The sequence below is a fragment of the Saccostrea cucullata genome, unplaced genomic scaffold, assembly GCF_032062105.1.
Source record: "Saccostrea cucullata isolate Sc308-1 unplaced genomic scaffold, CSIRO_AGI_Scuc_v1 ctg12751, whole genome shotgun sequence".
Lineage (NCBI taxonomy): Eukaryota > Metazoa > Mollusca > Bivalvia > Ostreida > Ostreidae > Saccostrea > Saccostrea cuccullata.
Genome location: NW_026922072.1, coordinates 1,841 through 17,715, shown reverse-complemented (window position 1 = coordinate 17,715; position 15,875 = coordinate 1,841). Strand labels below are relative to the sequence as shown.

The following is a 15,875-nucleotide window of genomic DNA, read 5'->3' as shown; positions in this document are numbered from 1 at the left end:
ATTCTATGTTTAATGTATAAATAATTATGACATTTGTTATAAAAGAGTGGTAAAAAAACTAGTTTCCGACATCGCTCATCATAGGATGTATTTACTTTGACAAAAAATGACTTATAGGAGAGAACAATTTCCCGAAAAAAGTGACATTTAGAAAATAATTTTGTCCTAGAAGTCTTTCAGGGCAGGCCTGTCCCTAAATAAAATTGTGATATTTCGATAGATCGGGATGTAATGAATAATTCATGAATAATTCAAGATAAAAAAAAATCAGTGCACCCTGCCCTAGGGTTAAATTCACGAACACACACACCCTCTTCCACACATAATAAGGAAACCTGATTTTAATAATGTGTTTTAGTATAGAAAATCTTGCTTTAAACATTCGAAAAGGGGGGAGGGGCTGCACACACCCGAGGCACCGGCCCTGGATCTGCCTCTGATTACTCGGCGTTTTTGCATTAGAAGTTTGCTAATGCTGCTCTCGGAAGTATTCGTTCAACGAAGTATAGGTATTTCTCGAAAATGCACATTGGTATGTACAAAATCAAGTCCATATGATAAAATCTTGAAATTTTACAACTATTTTTACTATGGGGTCATGGGATTCACGGAGCAATCACTTGACGTAAGCGACGTGACAACCAGATTTCAACCCGTTAAGGAATGTCGCAATTCTATATCATTCATTTCCTCAGATTTTTCTTATCTTTTTTATGCCCCCGTAAACGAAGTTTCGGGGGTATATAGTTTTTGTCGTGTCTGTCTGTCTCTCTGTCTGTCTGTCTGTCTGTCTGTCTGTCTCTCTGTCTCTCTGTCTGTCTCTCTGTCTCTCTGTTTGTCTGTTTGTCCGCAAAAACTTAAACCTTGCCCATAGCTTTTGATTTAGTGGAGCTATGACTTTCATATTTCATATATGTATTCCTTGTGACAAGACCTTTCTTTGGGTACTACCAAATTTGACCGTTTGACCTTGACCTTGGAGTTTGACCTACTTTTACATGAAAAATTTAAAATTTTACTTTGTCCATATCTTTTGAACAGTAGACACCAGGACATTTATACTTCATATATGTATAGCTTTTTAAAAGAACTTTCACTGGATTTCAATAATCTTGACCCTTTGACCTTGGCCTTGTAGATTTCTGTACTTGGGAAAAAACCTTAACCTTGGCCATAACTTTTGAACGGTAAGGGATAGGGCTTTCATACTTCATATATGTTATTTTTATGAAAAGACACTTCATTGGATCTGAAGATACTTGACCCTTTGACCTTGACCTTTGAGATTGACCTACTTTAAAAAAGAAAACCATGACCAGAATTTTCAAAAACTTACGGCTAGTGCTTTCATACTTTACATATTAAATTCTTATGACAAGACCTTTCATTTGATAACAATAATTTTGACCCTTTGACCTTGACCTTGGAGTTTGACCAACTTTTTAAGAAATTTTTTAAAATTTTACTTTGGCCATATGTTTTGAACTGTAGACACCAGGACATCTATACTTCACATATGTAATGTTTGCTAAAAGACCTTTCATTGGATATTAACTACCTTGACCCTTTGACCTTGACCTTGTAGATTTCCATATTTTTGTAATAACTTCAACTTTGGCTATAACATTTGAACGGTAAGGGATATGGCTTTCATACTTCATATATGTAATCCTGGTGAAAAGATTCTTAATTGGATATGAAGATCCTTTACCCTTTGACCTTGACCTTTGAGATTGACTTAGTTTTAAAAAGCAAACCTTGACCATAACTTTTAAAGACTTAGGGCTAGTGCTTTAATACTTTACATATTTGATCCTTATGACAAGACCTTTCATTTGATAACAATACCTTTGACCCTTTGACCTTGACCTTGAGGTTTGACCTTTTTTAAGCATTGAATTCATATTTTTGGATGTCTTCGGTCCTATAACACACCTGGCCATGCCGACAAATTATTATACCGCGCGTTATTCAATGCTTATACCGTGTGAATTCAATGCTTATGTTTACATTCTCTAATTTTCCTTCTTCATATTTGCTTATTTCGTTAATCTTAAATGTGAATTTAGCGCCCTTTCAAAACTGCAGTGATTAATAAATGTAAGAGCCGTTTGTGACGTCAAATGACGTTAAATGGCGTAGCAAAGTTAAATAACGCATCAAACATTGCGAAGAAAAAAGTGACAAATTAATTCTTCACGCAGATTACGTTAATTTTAACGTTAATTTTTCAGGGTTGTAGTTTTTCATTCAATTGAAATAAAACAGTTTACATTTTGGTGTTCCTAGAGTATTGAAAATGCATATAGTCCCTACTGTGTATTCTAATGCGCGGTGACAATTAAGGTTTCGCGTGTGTTATAGGAATTTGAACGTCATAGATTTCTAATGGATTTCATAAGGAAAATTACATTGAATGTAAATATAAGAAATTGAACGTTGACCATAACTTCTGAACGGTTAGGGCTAGGACTTTCATGCTCTACTTAAGTATTCTATGTGGCAAGGCCTTTCATTTGATTCTAATTACATTGACCTTTTGACCTTGACCTTGAAGATTTTTGTACTTATTAAAAAACTTTAACATTAGCTTACTTTCAAATTTCACAATTGTTTTCCAGTGAGAATACCCAACTTTTGGTACCAATTAATTAAATTTGCATTTAAGAAAAGCTTAATCTTTGCTATGTTGCCATACGGGGGCATCAGTGTTTTACAAACACATCTTGTTCTACTTTAAAATTGAATATCTATATCAAGACATATCACTTTTCTACTATAATATATTTTGTATTGATTCGGATATAATTGAAATCTTATAAAATAAAAAAAAGTCTATGCAGTTAATCAGGTATGGAAATTATGCAAAACCATATAGGCGCAACGCAACGTCCATGCGATAAGGGGGGTATTGAAGTATCGATGAAGTTAATCATTCAGAATGTACTCCTTCCATTCTTATCAAGCTACAACCATTTGAAAACTTCTTTGCATATGTAGGAAATTTCCGGCAGCATCTTGAACATTCTAATCTCTTTTTAGACATTTTCCTGACTGCACACAAAATTTTTACGTAGTGCAGTGCTCCATGACGCTCAATGACGTTCCGATTTTTGGCTGTGTTTTTACGCATTGATCATTTATAAACGGCTATAAAACAGTCATATACCCTCCAATTTAGTTCAAAATGTCTCCACGTGACGTTTCCTGCATGCTTTAGCGGCAGGTAAAATATCATACATGTCTTTGCGCTACAATTGTTCAATTTTTGATTTAATAAAGAGTCTTTGTAAACTTGACAAAATGTGGCATGCTCCGTGAAGCAAGTTTTATCAAAATAAAAAAGCTCTATATTTTTCAATAATCGCCGGAGAGCACCAAATTCTGGTATATCAATTGGAAAAAAGGTTAAGATTTTATCTGGAAAAGTTTGACCGGTTTCGTGGAAATAGCGCGCTTACAATAGAACTTGTCCGCAAACTTTTCTAATACCCCTCGTGCATGTATATATGAGGAATAAACATTAAACGCAGCACTTGTTTTCTACGTTATATGTGGTACCTATTTCTATTTTAACATTTACCCCCCCCCCCCCCCGGTTGCTCCGTTCCTCGATTTGGCTATACACAGGTTGATTAAGATATCAAATGCATAAAGTTTGTGTAAATTATTAATAAATTTATTATTTTAAAACATTATCAATATCCATGATGAAACGTTACAATGTATCTAATTATTTACGTGTGCCGCGATAAACACACAGGCGCTAAACGGACACGCTGTCATTTTCACTTGTACATGTACCTAAGCTTGTTTATACTTGACGTTAAAATTTCAAATTAAGTTATCTTTTATAAACAAAATGTTAAAGTACTATTTGAATACATTGTAAAACACTTTTTTGTCAAATTCTCATTAATTAATAAATATTTACCACTTTATTTATGAGAACTCAGAAGTGTTAAATTTCACAAAGTCATTATGACGTTCCGGAAAATGTACGAAATTCGGCCATATACATATGCTATTTTGAAGACCTCTTACAGAAAATATGAAAGAGATATTGAAAAAAGAAAGTTGTTCTGAAAGAATATATAGTCTGTAGATATATCCAGGGGCAAAACTGTCCTATTTTGAAATCAGGCCAATTTGTGTACTTTTTGACTTTTCCTCTTTTATTCCAACGAAAATTTGTGTTTCTACAGTATTTTTAATTTCAATCCGTTTTGGTGTAAAGATCAATGGGCAAAGGGACAACGTTATGGGTTTCTAGAGAAACAACATAACTTCCCTGATCATGAGAGGGAAATTTTACTCAACTCAGAAATGATTTATTCACGTATAATAATTTTAAATTAAAACGTTCATACCTCTGAGTTTCTGAAATGAAACTTACTCTGATAACTCTAACTTAAGAAAGATACCTTATATAAATTTGATGCAAAAAAAATGAAAAAGGGAGCTCAAAGCTATTTTCTTTTTAAAGGTAGTCCGATCCTCAAGTTTATAAAATAAGCAGTTAAGTAATCAAAAATACTCATAAAAGTTTCTCTGAATCCACAAAGTTATGTACATTTATCCGCAGTATTTCATAAAAGTTAATCATATTATATAGGAAAAATTGTCGAATCTTTATTATTTTTGCAGAAAAAGCGAATTGGAATATCAGCAATGCATTTTCTAATTGCAAATTGATAAACAAATATATTTTAGGTTAAAAAACGATAGGTATCCAGGGATTCAGAGAAATTGCCATGATGTTTATTCTTATTTGGTATTTTTTGTCTTCTATTTCCGCCATGTATTCTATAATACAAAGTGTTGAAGACTTTTGCTAACTTTGCAAGACACCACAGATCACTTCTCATTTCATATCATGCTAATAAGCATTGATATCTAAGGCTGGATTCAAGAAAATCTTATTTCTCTAACACTGTTTGATTTTTTTTTCCTCTTATAGGGTTCAAGTTTCATTTTGATGCATTTCAAATTAAATATTATTTTTTTTTAGTTATCCTCCCTGGCTGAGGATCGGATATCCTTAACTGCATTTTAAGATCTTCCACTATCAGCTTTTAACTTACTTGAAATTACCCGAATTATATTCTTGTTGTGACATCATTTTCTTCATTTTATAAGTCTATACACATGTATTCATTAAATGAATTGATTATTGGTACAAAACTGTTTTTATCCTTCGCCAGAGTTACATACTAGTATTTGATGTTCCTGATAGTTTGAAGAAATTGCCAACTAGTATTTTTTAGAGAAAATTAAAAATTCAATTCGAAAGTATTCAAATTTAATTTTGCCCTCATTAGCAATTCTAACCATGTGTCAACGTAATACATGTATCAAAGCAAGTTGTGACCATTTGCAGAAATATATTCGAGTATGAATGGAATTTAGAGATGTTTGCGGAAGAATACCGATGGTTTTATTTAAAACCTTGACTGGATAATATTCTGCAAGTTAAAGAACGGAATTTTAGAGAGTTACTTTAAACATAAATTAGTTATAATATTAGCTACCATCACATAATTTAAAAAAAAAACAATTCAGCTAATTAAGCACTATATATCGCTGCTTATGTTACATACATAATTATAACGGTTTAAGGTCAAAGATTATTAAGTCTGTTAAGAAGATTTATATGTTTCTTAAAACCAAACTCTCCCTCACTTTCTCTCTCTCTCTTTTCACTCTGTCTCTTTCTTCTCTCTTTCTCTTTCTTTCTTTCTCTCTCCCAAGGAAATGCATTCGGTAAGTAAAACTCTGAGAAACTGTAGTACATGTATCCTTATCTCAGAAATGTCGTATGTCATTGACTTAAGGAATACTAGTATGTAAACAAAGTAAACAAAATTCATGAATTTATTTTGTAAAACGATAAAAATAAAACACTCTTTAATTTCTAATAACAATATCATTGTCGCAACTGTAACAACGATGTTCTTATGTAAAACGTTCCTTTCTCAGCATGAAAAAAATAACTTAAATATCACAGGTAAAGTCAGTCAATTTGAAACAATAACAAAAATTCAATTCAACAGGATTAAATATCTATCACAGATTGTGATAATGTTTGGACGGAGGTCAACTTCCTATTTCATTGCACATGCGCCTTGACAAGTTCTTCCGATTTATACACGCTAGTCTTCAGTCCTCTATTTTCTCGACATATACATGAGATGTAAAAGATGAAAGTCTTTCTGGTGGATCAGCTTCTACTTGAAGTAACGTGATCGTAATTTGGCGGCATCGAGAACAAACTTTCACGGGACTGAACCTCTCTAGCGTCACGAGACTGAACTTGTCTGGCATCACGTGACTGAACTTGTCTGGCATCACGTGACTGAATTTGTCTTGCATCACGTGAATGAGACTGTCTGGAATTCTGTTGAGTGGCACTATGGACTGAAAATAAATAAAAATATTTTTATAGATTATACTTAGCCTTTTTAAACACAGTACAAAATATAAACCTACGACCCATTCTGTCGTTTGTGTTTGCGCTCCTTGAGTACTTGAGATATTGTAGTAATTGATTGCTGTAATTAATTGATAGAACGATTGTCTGTTATGTTTAAGCGGAATCGGAAGTATTTAAGCCATATCTTAACATACATTTTAAGAAAAACATAAGAATTTTCTTCCGTGGTTTGAATATATGTGTATAAACTAGGCACTTAAAAATAATTTAAAATATGTGTACATATGTATTTGTCTGGCATCTCCATTGAGATACTAGTAAATTGCATTCAATTAAAACCTTTGACTTGCTCCAATAATATACAATTCTGTGTAACAGCAAGATATAATGGGATTGTGTGAATTAGCTCACCATTAATAAGATGATGGCCCCTGCTTATGACCGGCCTCGTTTCTATCATGTTATATCCGGGTATATTTATAGCAACAGTGTGTTTGAGAGAATCCTCGTAGCTTGGAGGAAGTTGGCTAGGTGCATCGTAAGGAGGGGGGTTTTGTGGCTGAACAACTGAAATATACATTAAATTAGATTAGAATTTAAAATGTAAAACGTAGGTCAAATCTTGTAAAATCAGAAGGAGGCTCAAAATTGTTTGCAGAAAAGTACGTGGTCGATAAATAATAAAGTCCTTTCTTAAATCCTTTTGTTTTATAAATGCACAAATTAAAACATCAGTCATGAAATTCATAATTAGAAAATGAAATTAAAACAAGAGACCTTCTCCGTTTTCTTGTGTCTAGTTTTAAATGCATTTCCATCATTTATCGATTTCTAACTAATATTATGCACGCTCCTTTATTAAAATAATAAAATGTTATCTAGGTCTGTTAATACGGGATTTAATTGCAGCTGTTGTAGAAAAAATAAAACCGCGTAAGCGTGTGTGTGATGTTTTCCTGTAATAGCTGCATCGTTAATTCCCTTATAAACAAACAAAAACATTTTATTTCTTATATTAACATCTGTTTGAAAAAAATTCAAGTAAAATTAAATATTGTGTTATAGATGAATATATCAGTGTATGCATAATTGATGGAACAGCCATTGTTCTAGAAATCTATGCACGTGACTTGCTTAGTGTCGTTTATGCATTGATTAATGGTAATGGTCGTGTTTATAAGAGAAAAGGGAAATCTATTCTGTGAATGTAAATATTTAACTTGTGTAAAATGTTACTGTAAAAAAACATTTTAAAAGCATAATTGAAGTATTGGTGTTTTCTTCAGTTTGAAATCATTCAAGGTTGCAATTAACTAAACTTGGTGTGTGGTATTGAAGACGGAATTTAAAGGAGAAATCCTAGCGACATGCTGTTATCTTAAGCCTGAATTAGTGATAATCATTAACTGATTCTAATTTTGGTTTTTTGAACTTACTCAGAAGGGTTCTGAAAATGTTTAACTTTCGAATTTGTACTATTGTAAGTTGATCATTTCTACCCAGTATGTCAAAGGTAAAACAATTTCACGCCCATTTATATATCTTAGCAAATACACAAGCTAACATTCTAATGAAAGGGTGTTAAGATTATCAGCTGAAAGCCAGTGTGTGCCATGTTTACTTATGTGGGGTTGTTTGCCAAGGTTCCTACCCAAAACTTAATAAAATATCGATTTCTGTTCCTTGTAAGATCCTCTCTAGGCTTTGGTCTCCCGTTTGATGCTCCCTCCCCATTTCTCTCTCTCTCTCTCTCTAATGATAACACGCTCAAATATAATTTAATTATATAACAAATTCGTAATATCGTATACTTGATTCTATGTCAAATTCGATTAGGTTCCATCAAAGATCAACACGTCCAAAAATTTATTTTTACAATGGCTCCAAAATGATATGATAAATAAAGTTGAATCCTTTACAGTTTATAAATATATTATTGATTAACAGATAGAAAGTACCACTTAAGAACAAAATATTCAATAAAAAATATTTATCGAGAATAATTCTTTAACATAAATGACCATAATTTTAAAACCTGCACCTAATTATAATTCCATACTTTTAGTGAAAACCATTCCAGGAAATATACATGTGAATCAATAAAGGCCAAGTTAAGACTTCGATAGCCTCTGAAAAATTGTTTCTTTGTTTATTTTGAAACCGAAAGTACATTGCAAATGGCGGATTTTATAAGGATCTTGTATTTAAACATGTCATTCTTTTAATAAGAGCCTTCCAAAGACAATTCACGTCCTACTTGCCCTTCAATGATAAACATAAAATATATTTCTGCAATGATGGTTATCACGAAAATTACATAGTTTAGCAGGTGCATTTTGTAAAATTTGCAAATGCTTTGATATATTAATTTTTTCTCGATAATTTTTATTTTTAAATATTTGTTTTTAAGTGTTACTTTCTGTCTGTTAAACAATGATATACATGTATTTATGATATATAAAAGTTTTACTTTACATGTTATACTTTGCATTCTTTTGGCGCTATATTGTAAAAGTAATTTTTTGGACATGTTGGACTTTGATGAAACCTTAACTTTTAAATACCGTACGTATAAGTGGAAATTTTAGCGAGACGCAAATTTAATGATTTGTCCTTAAAAACTGGTAATTTAATTTTAGCGAGATGTTATTTTAGCGATTTTAAAATGCACATTCAAGGAGCTATTTCAAATAAAACGCAATTAATTTTTAGCGATATTCAATTTTAGCGATCTCGGCTCCTCGCTAATAATGCCAAATTAAATCCTCGCTAAAAATTCTACTTATACGGTACATAATCATGATGATTATGAGAGAATAGTTTGATTTATTTATTTACAAAGAACCTGGAGCACATTTGTTAATATGGTTTGTTATTCAAGAAAAATTTTCATATTGACCGAAAGCGAAGCCAAGGTCAATAAATGATATTTTTCTGGTGAATAACAAACCATTTCAACACCGAAAGATTGCCCTTGTTTGTTTTATTATATAGTACATGTATTTGAATAGATTCAGACATTGTAATGCTGTATTCTGCGCACCATTTTGATTTGCGATCTTCCATTGTTGAAAATAAAAAATATCTCCAGATTACTGATTGTAACCTCCGTATTTTCCTTTCCGAGTTTCGCTATGTGTAAGACGTCCAAATATTAAAGAATAATCCTGAAATAGGTTTGAATAATTATTTTCCTGCTCAGATACGTAGCTCGCTGCGGCCGTTGCAACCATTGTTTACAACGTTATTCGATGTTTTGATTGTGACGTCACAATGCCGTTGCACGCGTATTGACCCTCCGGTGAATACGGCCTAAAATCCGGTGAATAAGTAGTGTTATGAACTGTTTGCGTTTGTATAGATTATATAGGGACTATAAATAGACTATATAATAATAAGCAATATTGCATCTTGTTTGACTTTTTGTAATTGTACGCTTTGATTACAGGTACAGGTATTCTTTTTCAGTATTGTGACTCACCTGCTATTCTGCGCACGCGCGTTCTTCGTTTGGACCATTTATGTTTGTAATAAACTATAACCATGGTGATTAATACTGTGATGAAAAGTCCGAGAGCGACCCTAAAACACAAAATAGATACATGTAAAAGTCCGAGAGCGATCCTAAAACACAAAAGAGATACATGTAAAAGTCCGAGAGCGATCCTAAAACACAAAAGAGATACATGTAAAAGTCCGAGAGCGACCCTAAAACACAAAATAGATACATGTAAAAGTCCGAGAGCGACCCTAAAACACAAAAGTGATACATGTATGTTATATTAAACACTATTCTATATCTTTAATATATGGGTCAAACTTTCTAAACTTGAATTCGATGGTACCAAGAAAAACAAACTGGGATATAAGAAGATTTATATAGAGGTTAAAATACTCTAGAAAAAGTTATGGTTACTTTACAATTATGACGTAATGTTCACATTTTTCTCATTATGTCCGAGGTAGTTGACAATGTCCTTATGTATTGACTATAAACATCTCCAGGATTTAAACAAGAGCAAATTAAACAGACATTAATTGTGCACTGCTGAGCAATAATCATGGTATTCTCTCTGTTTGATTTTCTTTTCAGTCTGATTCTGTTTAATTGTATGAGGATCTATTTTCATCGGCGGAGGGATATCATCTTACCTACGAAATAATCATCTGCGGAATGAGACAAAAGCTGCGCAAATATTATTCTTCCGATTTTAGTGTCAGCCATTACTTTTTAGCCGTGAATCAGTGCAGCTGGAGTTTCAATGTATTGGTTTTTGGGGGTTTTTTTAAACCAATTTAGTTCGAATACAATTCTTACAGTAACTGACAATGTTTTCCTTTCCAGAATTGGATTCTGACATTGCAATCTTTTATAAACGTGTAAATATACGTCTGCCGTTTACATGATAATGCTGTTCAAACATCGTTGACTATATGGACTATGTACATAAACTTTTTGATTCTACCTTTGCCAATAATAAAATCTGACTAGTAGAAGCAGCTTTTTTTTTACCAAGTAATTTTCCAGATATTCTCCAAGAACATTCTTGAAGCTTTTTTAACTTTCGTTTAATGCATATGGTGGCGTTTACTCCGGGTTTTATAATTGACACAAAAGGATTGTTAAAAAGTACAATACATGTGTATTTTAAGAAAATAACCTGAAGTGAACAAAACAATAATGAAAGAAATGAATATAAATGTTAAAATTTAATCATCTACAATTGGAAGAAAAATATGTAAAATCATAAGTTTGTTTGCAGATAAATTATGAAATAAAAATTGTAATTTTCATTTCTATTCAGATTGTTTTCATCTTTTTTGAAAATATAAAGTGTGCAATATATGGAGATAACGAACAGTAAACAAAACAAAATTGGAGCAGAACAAACACGGACCTCCAAAACATCAGTGGTGGGGTCAGGTGCCATGGAGGAGTGAGCATTCCCTGCCGACTGGTCACATCCGCCATGTACTACTGATCATAATCGGAAAATAAGGATTCTGTGCCTTCTTTAACATCATTTTACAAATAATAAATGTGTAATAACTCAAATATTGCAAATAATCAAATGACAAGAATGCCAAAAGTACATGCAAATATCATATCCAAAGATTTGATCATTCATAAAAATGCCGTCTCATAGAGCTCTTGGGGATTGATTCTGTTATTAACAATGTTGAGTTTCGTGCTGGGGACAAATAGTAATTATTTAAGATGAACAGAAAAAAAACTAAAATTGTTTTCATACCAAAGATTTGATTCATAAAAATGCCAAACTTTATAGGTCATGGTGGTAGTGACTGGAAATGGAGTACTGGTAAAACTGGAAGTAAGTTGATAGAACCGGAAAACTTACCAAACATACCAAAAAGTATACCAACAGGAATCATTACTACTTCCGTCCTCGCAAGCAAATGCCACCTACAAATAGATTTCACCATTAGATATACATGTTAACATGAACTTCAAAGTATAATATTATAATTATCCTCTTTATGCCCCGGGATCGAAAGATTCCAGGGGTATATTGTTTTTGTCCTGTTTGTCGTTTGTCAACTTTAACCTAGCCCATAACGATTGCCCTGCCAAGGATAAGTGTATACCACTTTAGTCTACGTCCCACTCCAGAATTGTGTTACCATCGGGGGCATAATGTTTCACAAACACATCTTGTTTAAGAGGATTTTTCCATAGAAATGATAGTTTTCTGTGGTAACGTTTGACAACTTAGGAATCTCATGCATGTAAACTCTTTTGATTTTATTATGGGGATTTCGATTTTTAATAAAGTTTTGTTCATTTCATAACAGTGAGTAGAAGATCCGCGGCTGACCACTAAGTGACCTGTTGATCTTTGTATAAACACACATTTACTGGTATATTTAGGTACAGTTAAGGAGTCGGGTGTAATTTGGGCCACTTTGCCCCCTTTATCCCGTACTACTGACGATATTTGACCATTCTATTCTAATATGATTTTTACAGCTGGAACATTGTTTTATGTGGGGTATTTTTAGAAAAACATACAACTCTCGTATTGATTTCTCATTAACATTTCGCATTAGAGTACATTGTACATGTATATATATTTATATAAGGTGTTTTTGAAATGCTTTCAAAGAATTGGCAAGGCAATGAAAATAAAACACTGAAGCAAGAAAATAATAAAAGGGAAAATAAAGACGAGTGGTTGTGTTTTTATTTAAAGGGAGCTACTTTGTTTGTTTGTTTGTTTACCATGCTGTTGCTTATAATAATTTTATAAAACTGATATACGTTTACAACGGGACTATAAGAATATTGATGAAAATCATAACAATTCGACAAATCACAAAAATGTTATATGTTAGTAGTTTTTTCCCCTTTTTATCTCTGACTATATTTTTGTTTGGCTTTTACCTTCCCGAATAAAAAGCAATCAATGAAACCTTATTATCCTTTTTTAACAATTAATTAATTTTTCTAGATCTCTCTTGATAAACTAATCAAATTGGACCCTTTCATTAAGGCACGGTATTTTGTTTTTGATTTGTTTACGTCGAATTTTTGTAAACACGGGGGATTTAGAATATATCACGCTAAAATGGTTTCATAGAATAGATTGTTTTGAATGTATACAGTGCAAATATATTCCAATGTTTCAGATTAATTTAAAGGTATATGTAGAGAAGTTAATCCACTTAAATTTGGGAAAGGAAACAAGAAAGTTTAATACGTCATTTCAAAAACAAAATAAGAAAAAAAAAACGGAAAAACATCATAGAATTCCCTACCCTATATATGTGGCTTTTCTAATCAACAAGCTGTTCGTAAATTTTAAGAGGAAAAAGAAAAAATATTATCGACGGTCAAGTTATCTTAATTCAGAAAATTTAAACTGCCACCGATTACGAAATTAAATGCAATATACTTAGTGATATAATTATCATGAGATTACTAAGGAATAATTGTAGTAACGGATAAAACGTATAAATAGGTATAATAAAGTATTATACATAAAAATCTTTCTTATTAATTTCTGTCTGTACCCTTGTAAGCCTATTTATTTCTTTATGAATTAAAATAAAATCGCAACAATCTTTATAAACACAAAATGCCTCCTAACATATTAATATCAGTTGACGTCTTGTTTTCATTTTTCTTCACATATTAAAAGCTAGTAGAAAAGATTTTTTTAAATAGTGTTTGCATCTATGAAGTAATATATGTCCATTCTCTTACAGAGGAAATCTATCTCGTTCCATTCGTTTCAGATATACCTTTTGATGCCTTAGTTTTATCTTAAAGTTGAATTAAATTCAAATGTACGTATCTTTATTTATATATGATTGGGGAAAATCTTAACTGATAAAATACACATAGGCGTCGGAAGCAAATTGAGAGTTGGGGGGGGGGGGGGCTAATTGAAAGTGGGGGGCTACACCAACAAAAAAGGTAAACCTCAATTTTCAATGCACATATATGTAAACTTTATTTTTGACCGAGAAGCACTTATTTGAATGAGAACCACTCGATTCCCAAATTTAAATTAAAATGGTTGCAATTTCCTGTCGTCCTCATTTCTCAAAGTTCTGGATCCGCACCTATGCACACCCCTGTCCCTATTTAGGCGAAATATTGGAATATTTTACTTGATTTTACTGGAATAGAACAAAGAGTAAAATTTTGTTTGTATACTAACCTGTATTTCAGCAAGAAGCGCTACCAATATACAAAAGTTAACATTTTCCATTATACGAAATCCAAATTCTGTCGATCACCGAGTTTTGACACCATTTCACAAATATCAAGTCATTTTTGCAGAACCCTATTATAATAAAAACTCCAAGAGACACAATGTAAAGTTAATGTCAGTGAAAACTCCAAAAGGCCAAACTCTTTTGCTCCTGTCAAAGAAAATATATAAAGCGTTTAAAATCCAATGATGAGACAAAAAAGAGATGATGAATTTTATTTTGCTTTCTGGTCTTGTAAAATTCTTCCTGAGTAGTGTAAGACCCCCATTTCTTCGCTGTAGCCGTCGGAGAGAAGGGTACACAAGCGGAGGCTTCACATGAACCGATATTCCAGGGGTCTTGTGTGTCGTAGAACAGAAAATTTACACAGAAGAGTGAAAGATCGATAAATTTAAATGTACTTTCAATGCATTAAAAAAAAATCCACACGTTGGCACACGTTTCAATCTATATTGCTAATAACTTTTATATATAAGGATTATAACAATCAATCAATAAAGTCTTTACATAGGGTCTGTGGTACTCGGTTTTTTAAATTTTGTCACGATTTCGGATTAAAGTTTATATAGACTGTGTGTTTTAATTACATGTATTTCTCGTTTTTAAGGGGTCGCATTTCACAGAATTGAAATCGATATAGGTCACAGCGTATACCGCCGCTATCCTATCTGGTTTGAATAATTTATCGTATTTCGGGTCACCCTTCGCAGTAGATATATAGAAATCCAAGGATCATTGATTACGATACACGACATAAATGACCAAGGACGAGTAACGGCTACCGACCTTTAGTTCTTCAAAGATAATCTATGACGTTTTATTACTAACTTCAGTAACAAACACAGGATTTTTTTTTTTTTTTTGTATATATATATATGATATATGCAAAACCGCATAATATACAATAGTGATAACAGTTACTTTCTGTGAGGTCAGCTTCCGGGATCGGAACGGATATCGAACTTTTACCAGAGTTTAAATGCATGCCTTAGAACATCTATTGAGTAAAAAATACCATTGTTATAAATCAGTATTTATAATAAAAGTGTTATTATGATGCTGCATTAAAAGATTTCTTTGAAAAATTCAAATAAAATTAAAAATCATGAAGAACTAAAGATTATGTGAAAGTGAATTTAAAAGTACTAGTGATATATTGCAAATACTACAAACTGCCAAAAAACTTTATGCATAATCAAACCTTTTCTGGTCAATATGTTGTTGATTTCATTTTTCTTTTTAAAATTATTGATATTTATAGAGTACGAGTTATCTATTGAGAGATTCAGGGTGGGCTAGGGGCAATATCATGTTTGTAAATTTTGAATACCTAGTATACTAGGGGCCAGGAGGTAAATGCAAAATTTACAACATAATAGCAAGGCCTCTGTACAAGAACGTAATCGCGATACCATCCGCCATACATCTCTAAAACAGTATAGCAATACGTACCACTGTATATTTTATACAATAAAAATATTGCCCTGTATTTCTCATACAGTAAAACATTGTCCTGTATTTCTCATACAGTAAAACATTGTCCTGTGTTTGTCATACAATATAATTATTGCCCTGTACATGTATCTCTTACACATTAGAGATATTGGTCTGTAGAAAAATTGCCCTGTATTTCTCGTACAATAGAAATATTGCCCTGTATGTCTTGTATACAACAGAAATACATGTATTGCCCTGTATATCT

General features: G+C 32.2%; 1 protein-coding gene across 1 annotated transcript; it reads right to left on the bottom strand.

The window, feature by feature from the left end:
- Positions 1-5,892: 5,892 nt before the first annotated feature.
- Positions 5,893-14,328, bottom strand: LOC134261150 (uncharacterized). The gene is made up of 5 exons (XM_062743607.1): positions 14,119-14,328; positions 11,794-11,858; positions 9,915-10,015; positions 6,845-7,000; positions 5,893-6,417 (listed from the first exon to the last, which is right to left on the bottom strand). Exons 1-5 carry the CDS (start codon positions 14,167-14,169, stop codon positions 6,221-6,223), a joined length of 570 nt encoding a protein of 189 aa, XP_062599591.1. The 5' UTR covers positions 14,170-14,328; the 3' UTR covers positions 5,893-6,220.
- Between the last annotated feature and the right edge of the window lie 1,547 nt (positions 14,329-15,875).

Excerpts from the sequence above, each read along its gene's own strand:
- LOC134261150 (XM_062743607.1), bottom strand. The coding sequence starts at position 14,169 with ATGGAAAATGTTAACTTTTGTATATTGGTAGCGCTTCTTGCTGAAATA. Across the intron at positions 10,016-11,793 it reads TATACTTTTTGGTATGTTTG|GGTCGCTCTCGGACTTTTCA; the intron begins GTAAGTTTTCCG and ends TTTGTGTTTTAG. Across the intron at positions 7,001-9,914 it reads GCGCGTGCGCAGAATAGCAG|TTGTTCAGCCACAAAACCCC; the intron begins GTGAGTCACAAT and ends TGTATATTTCAG.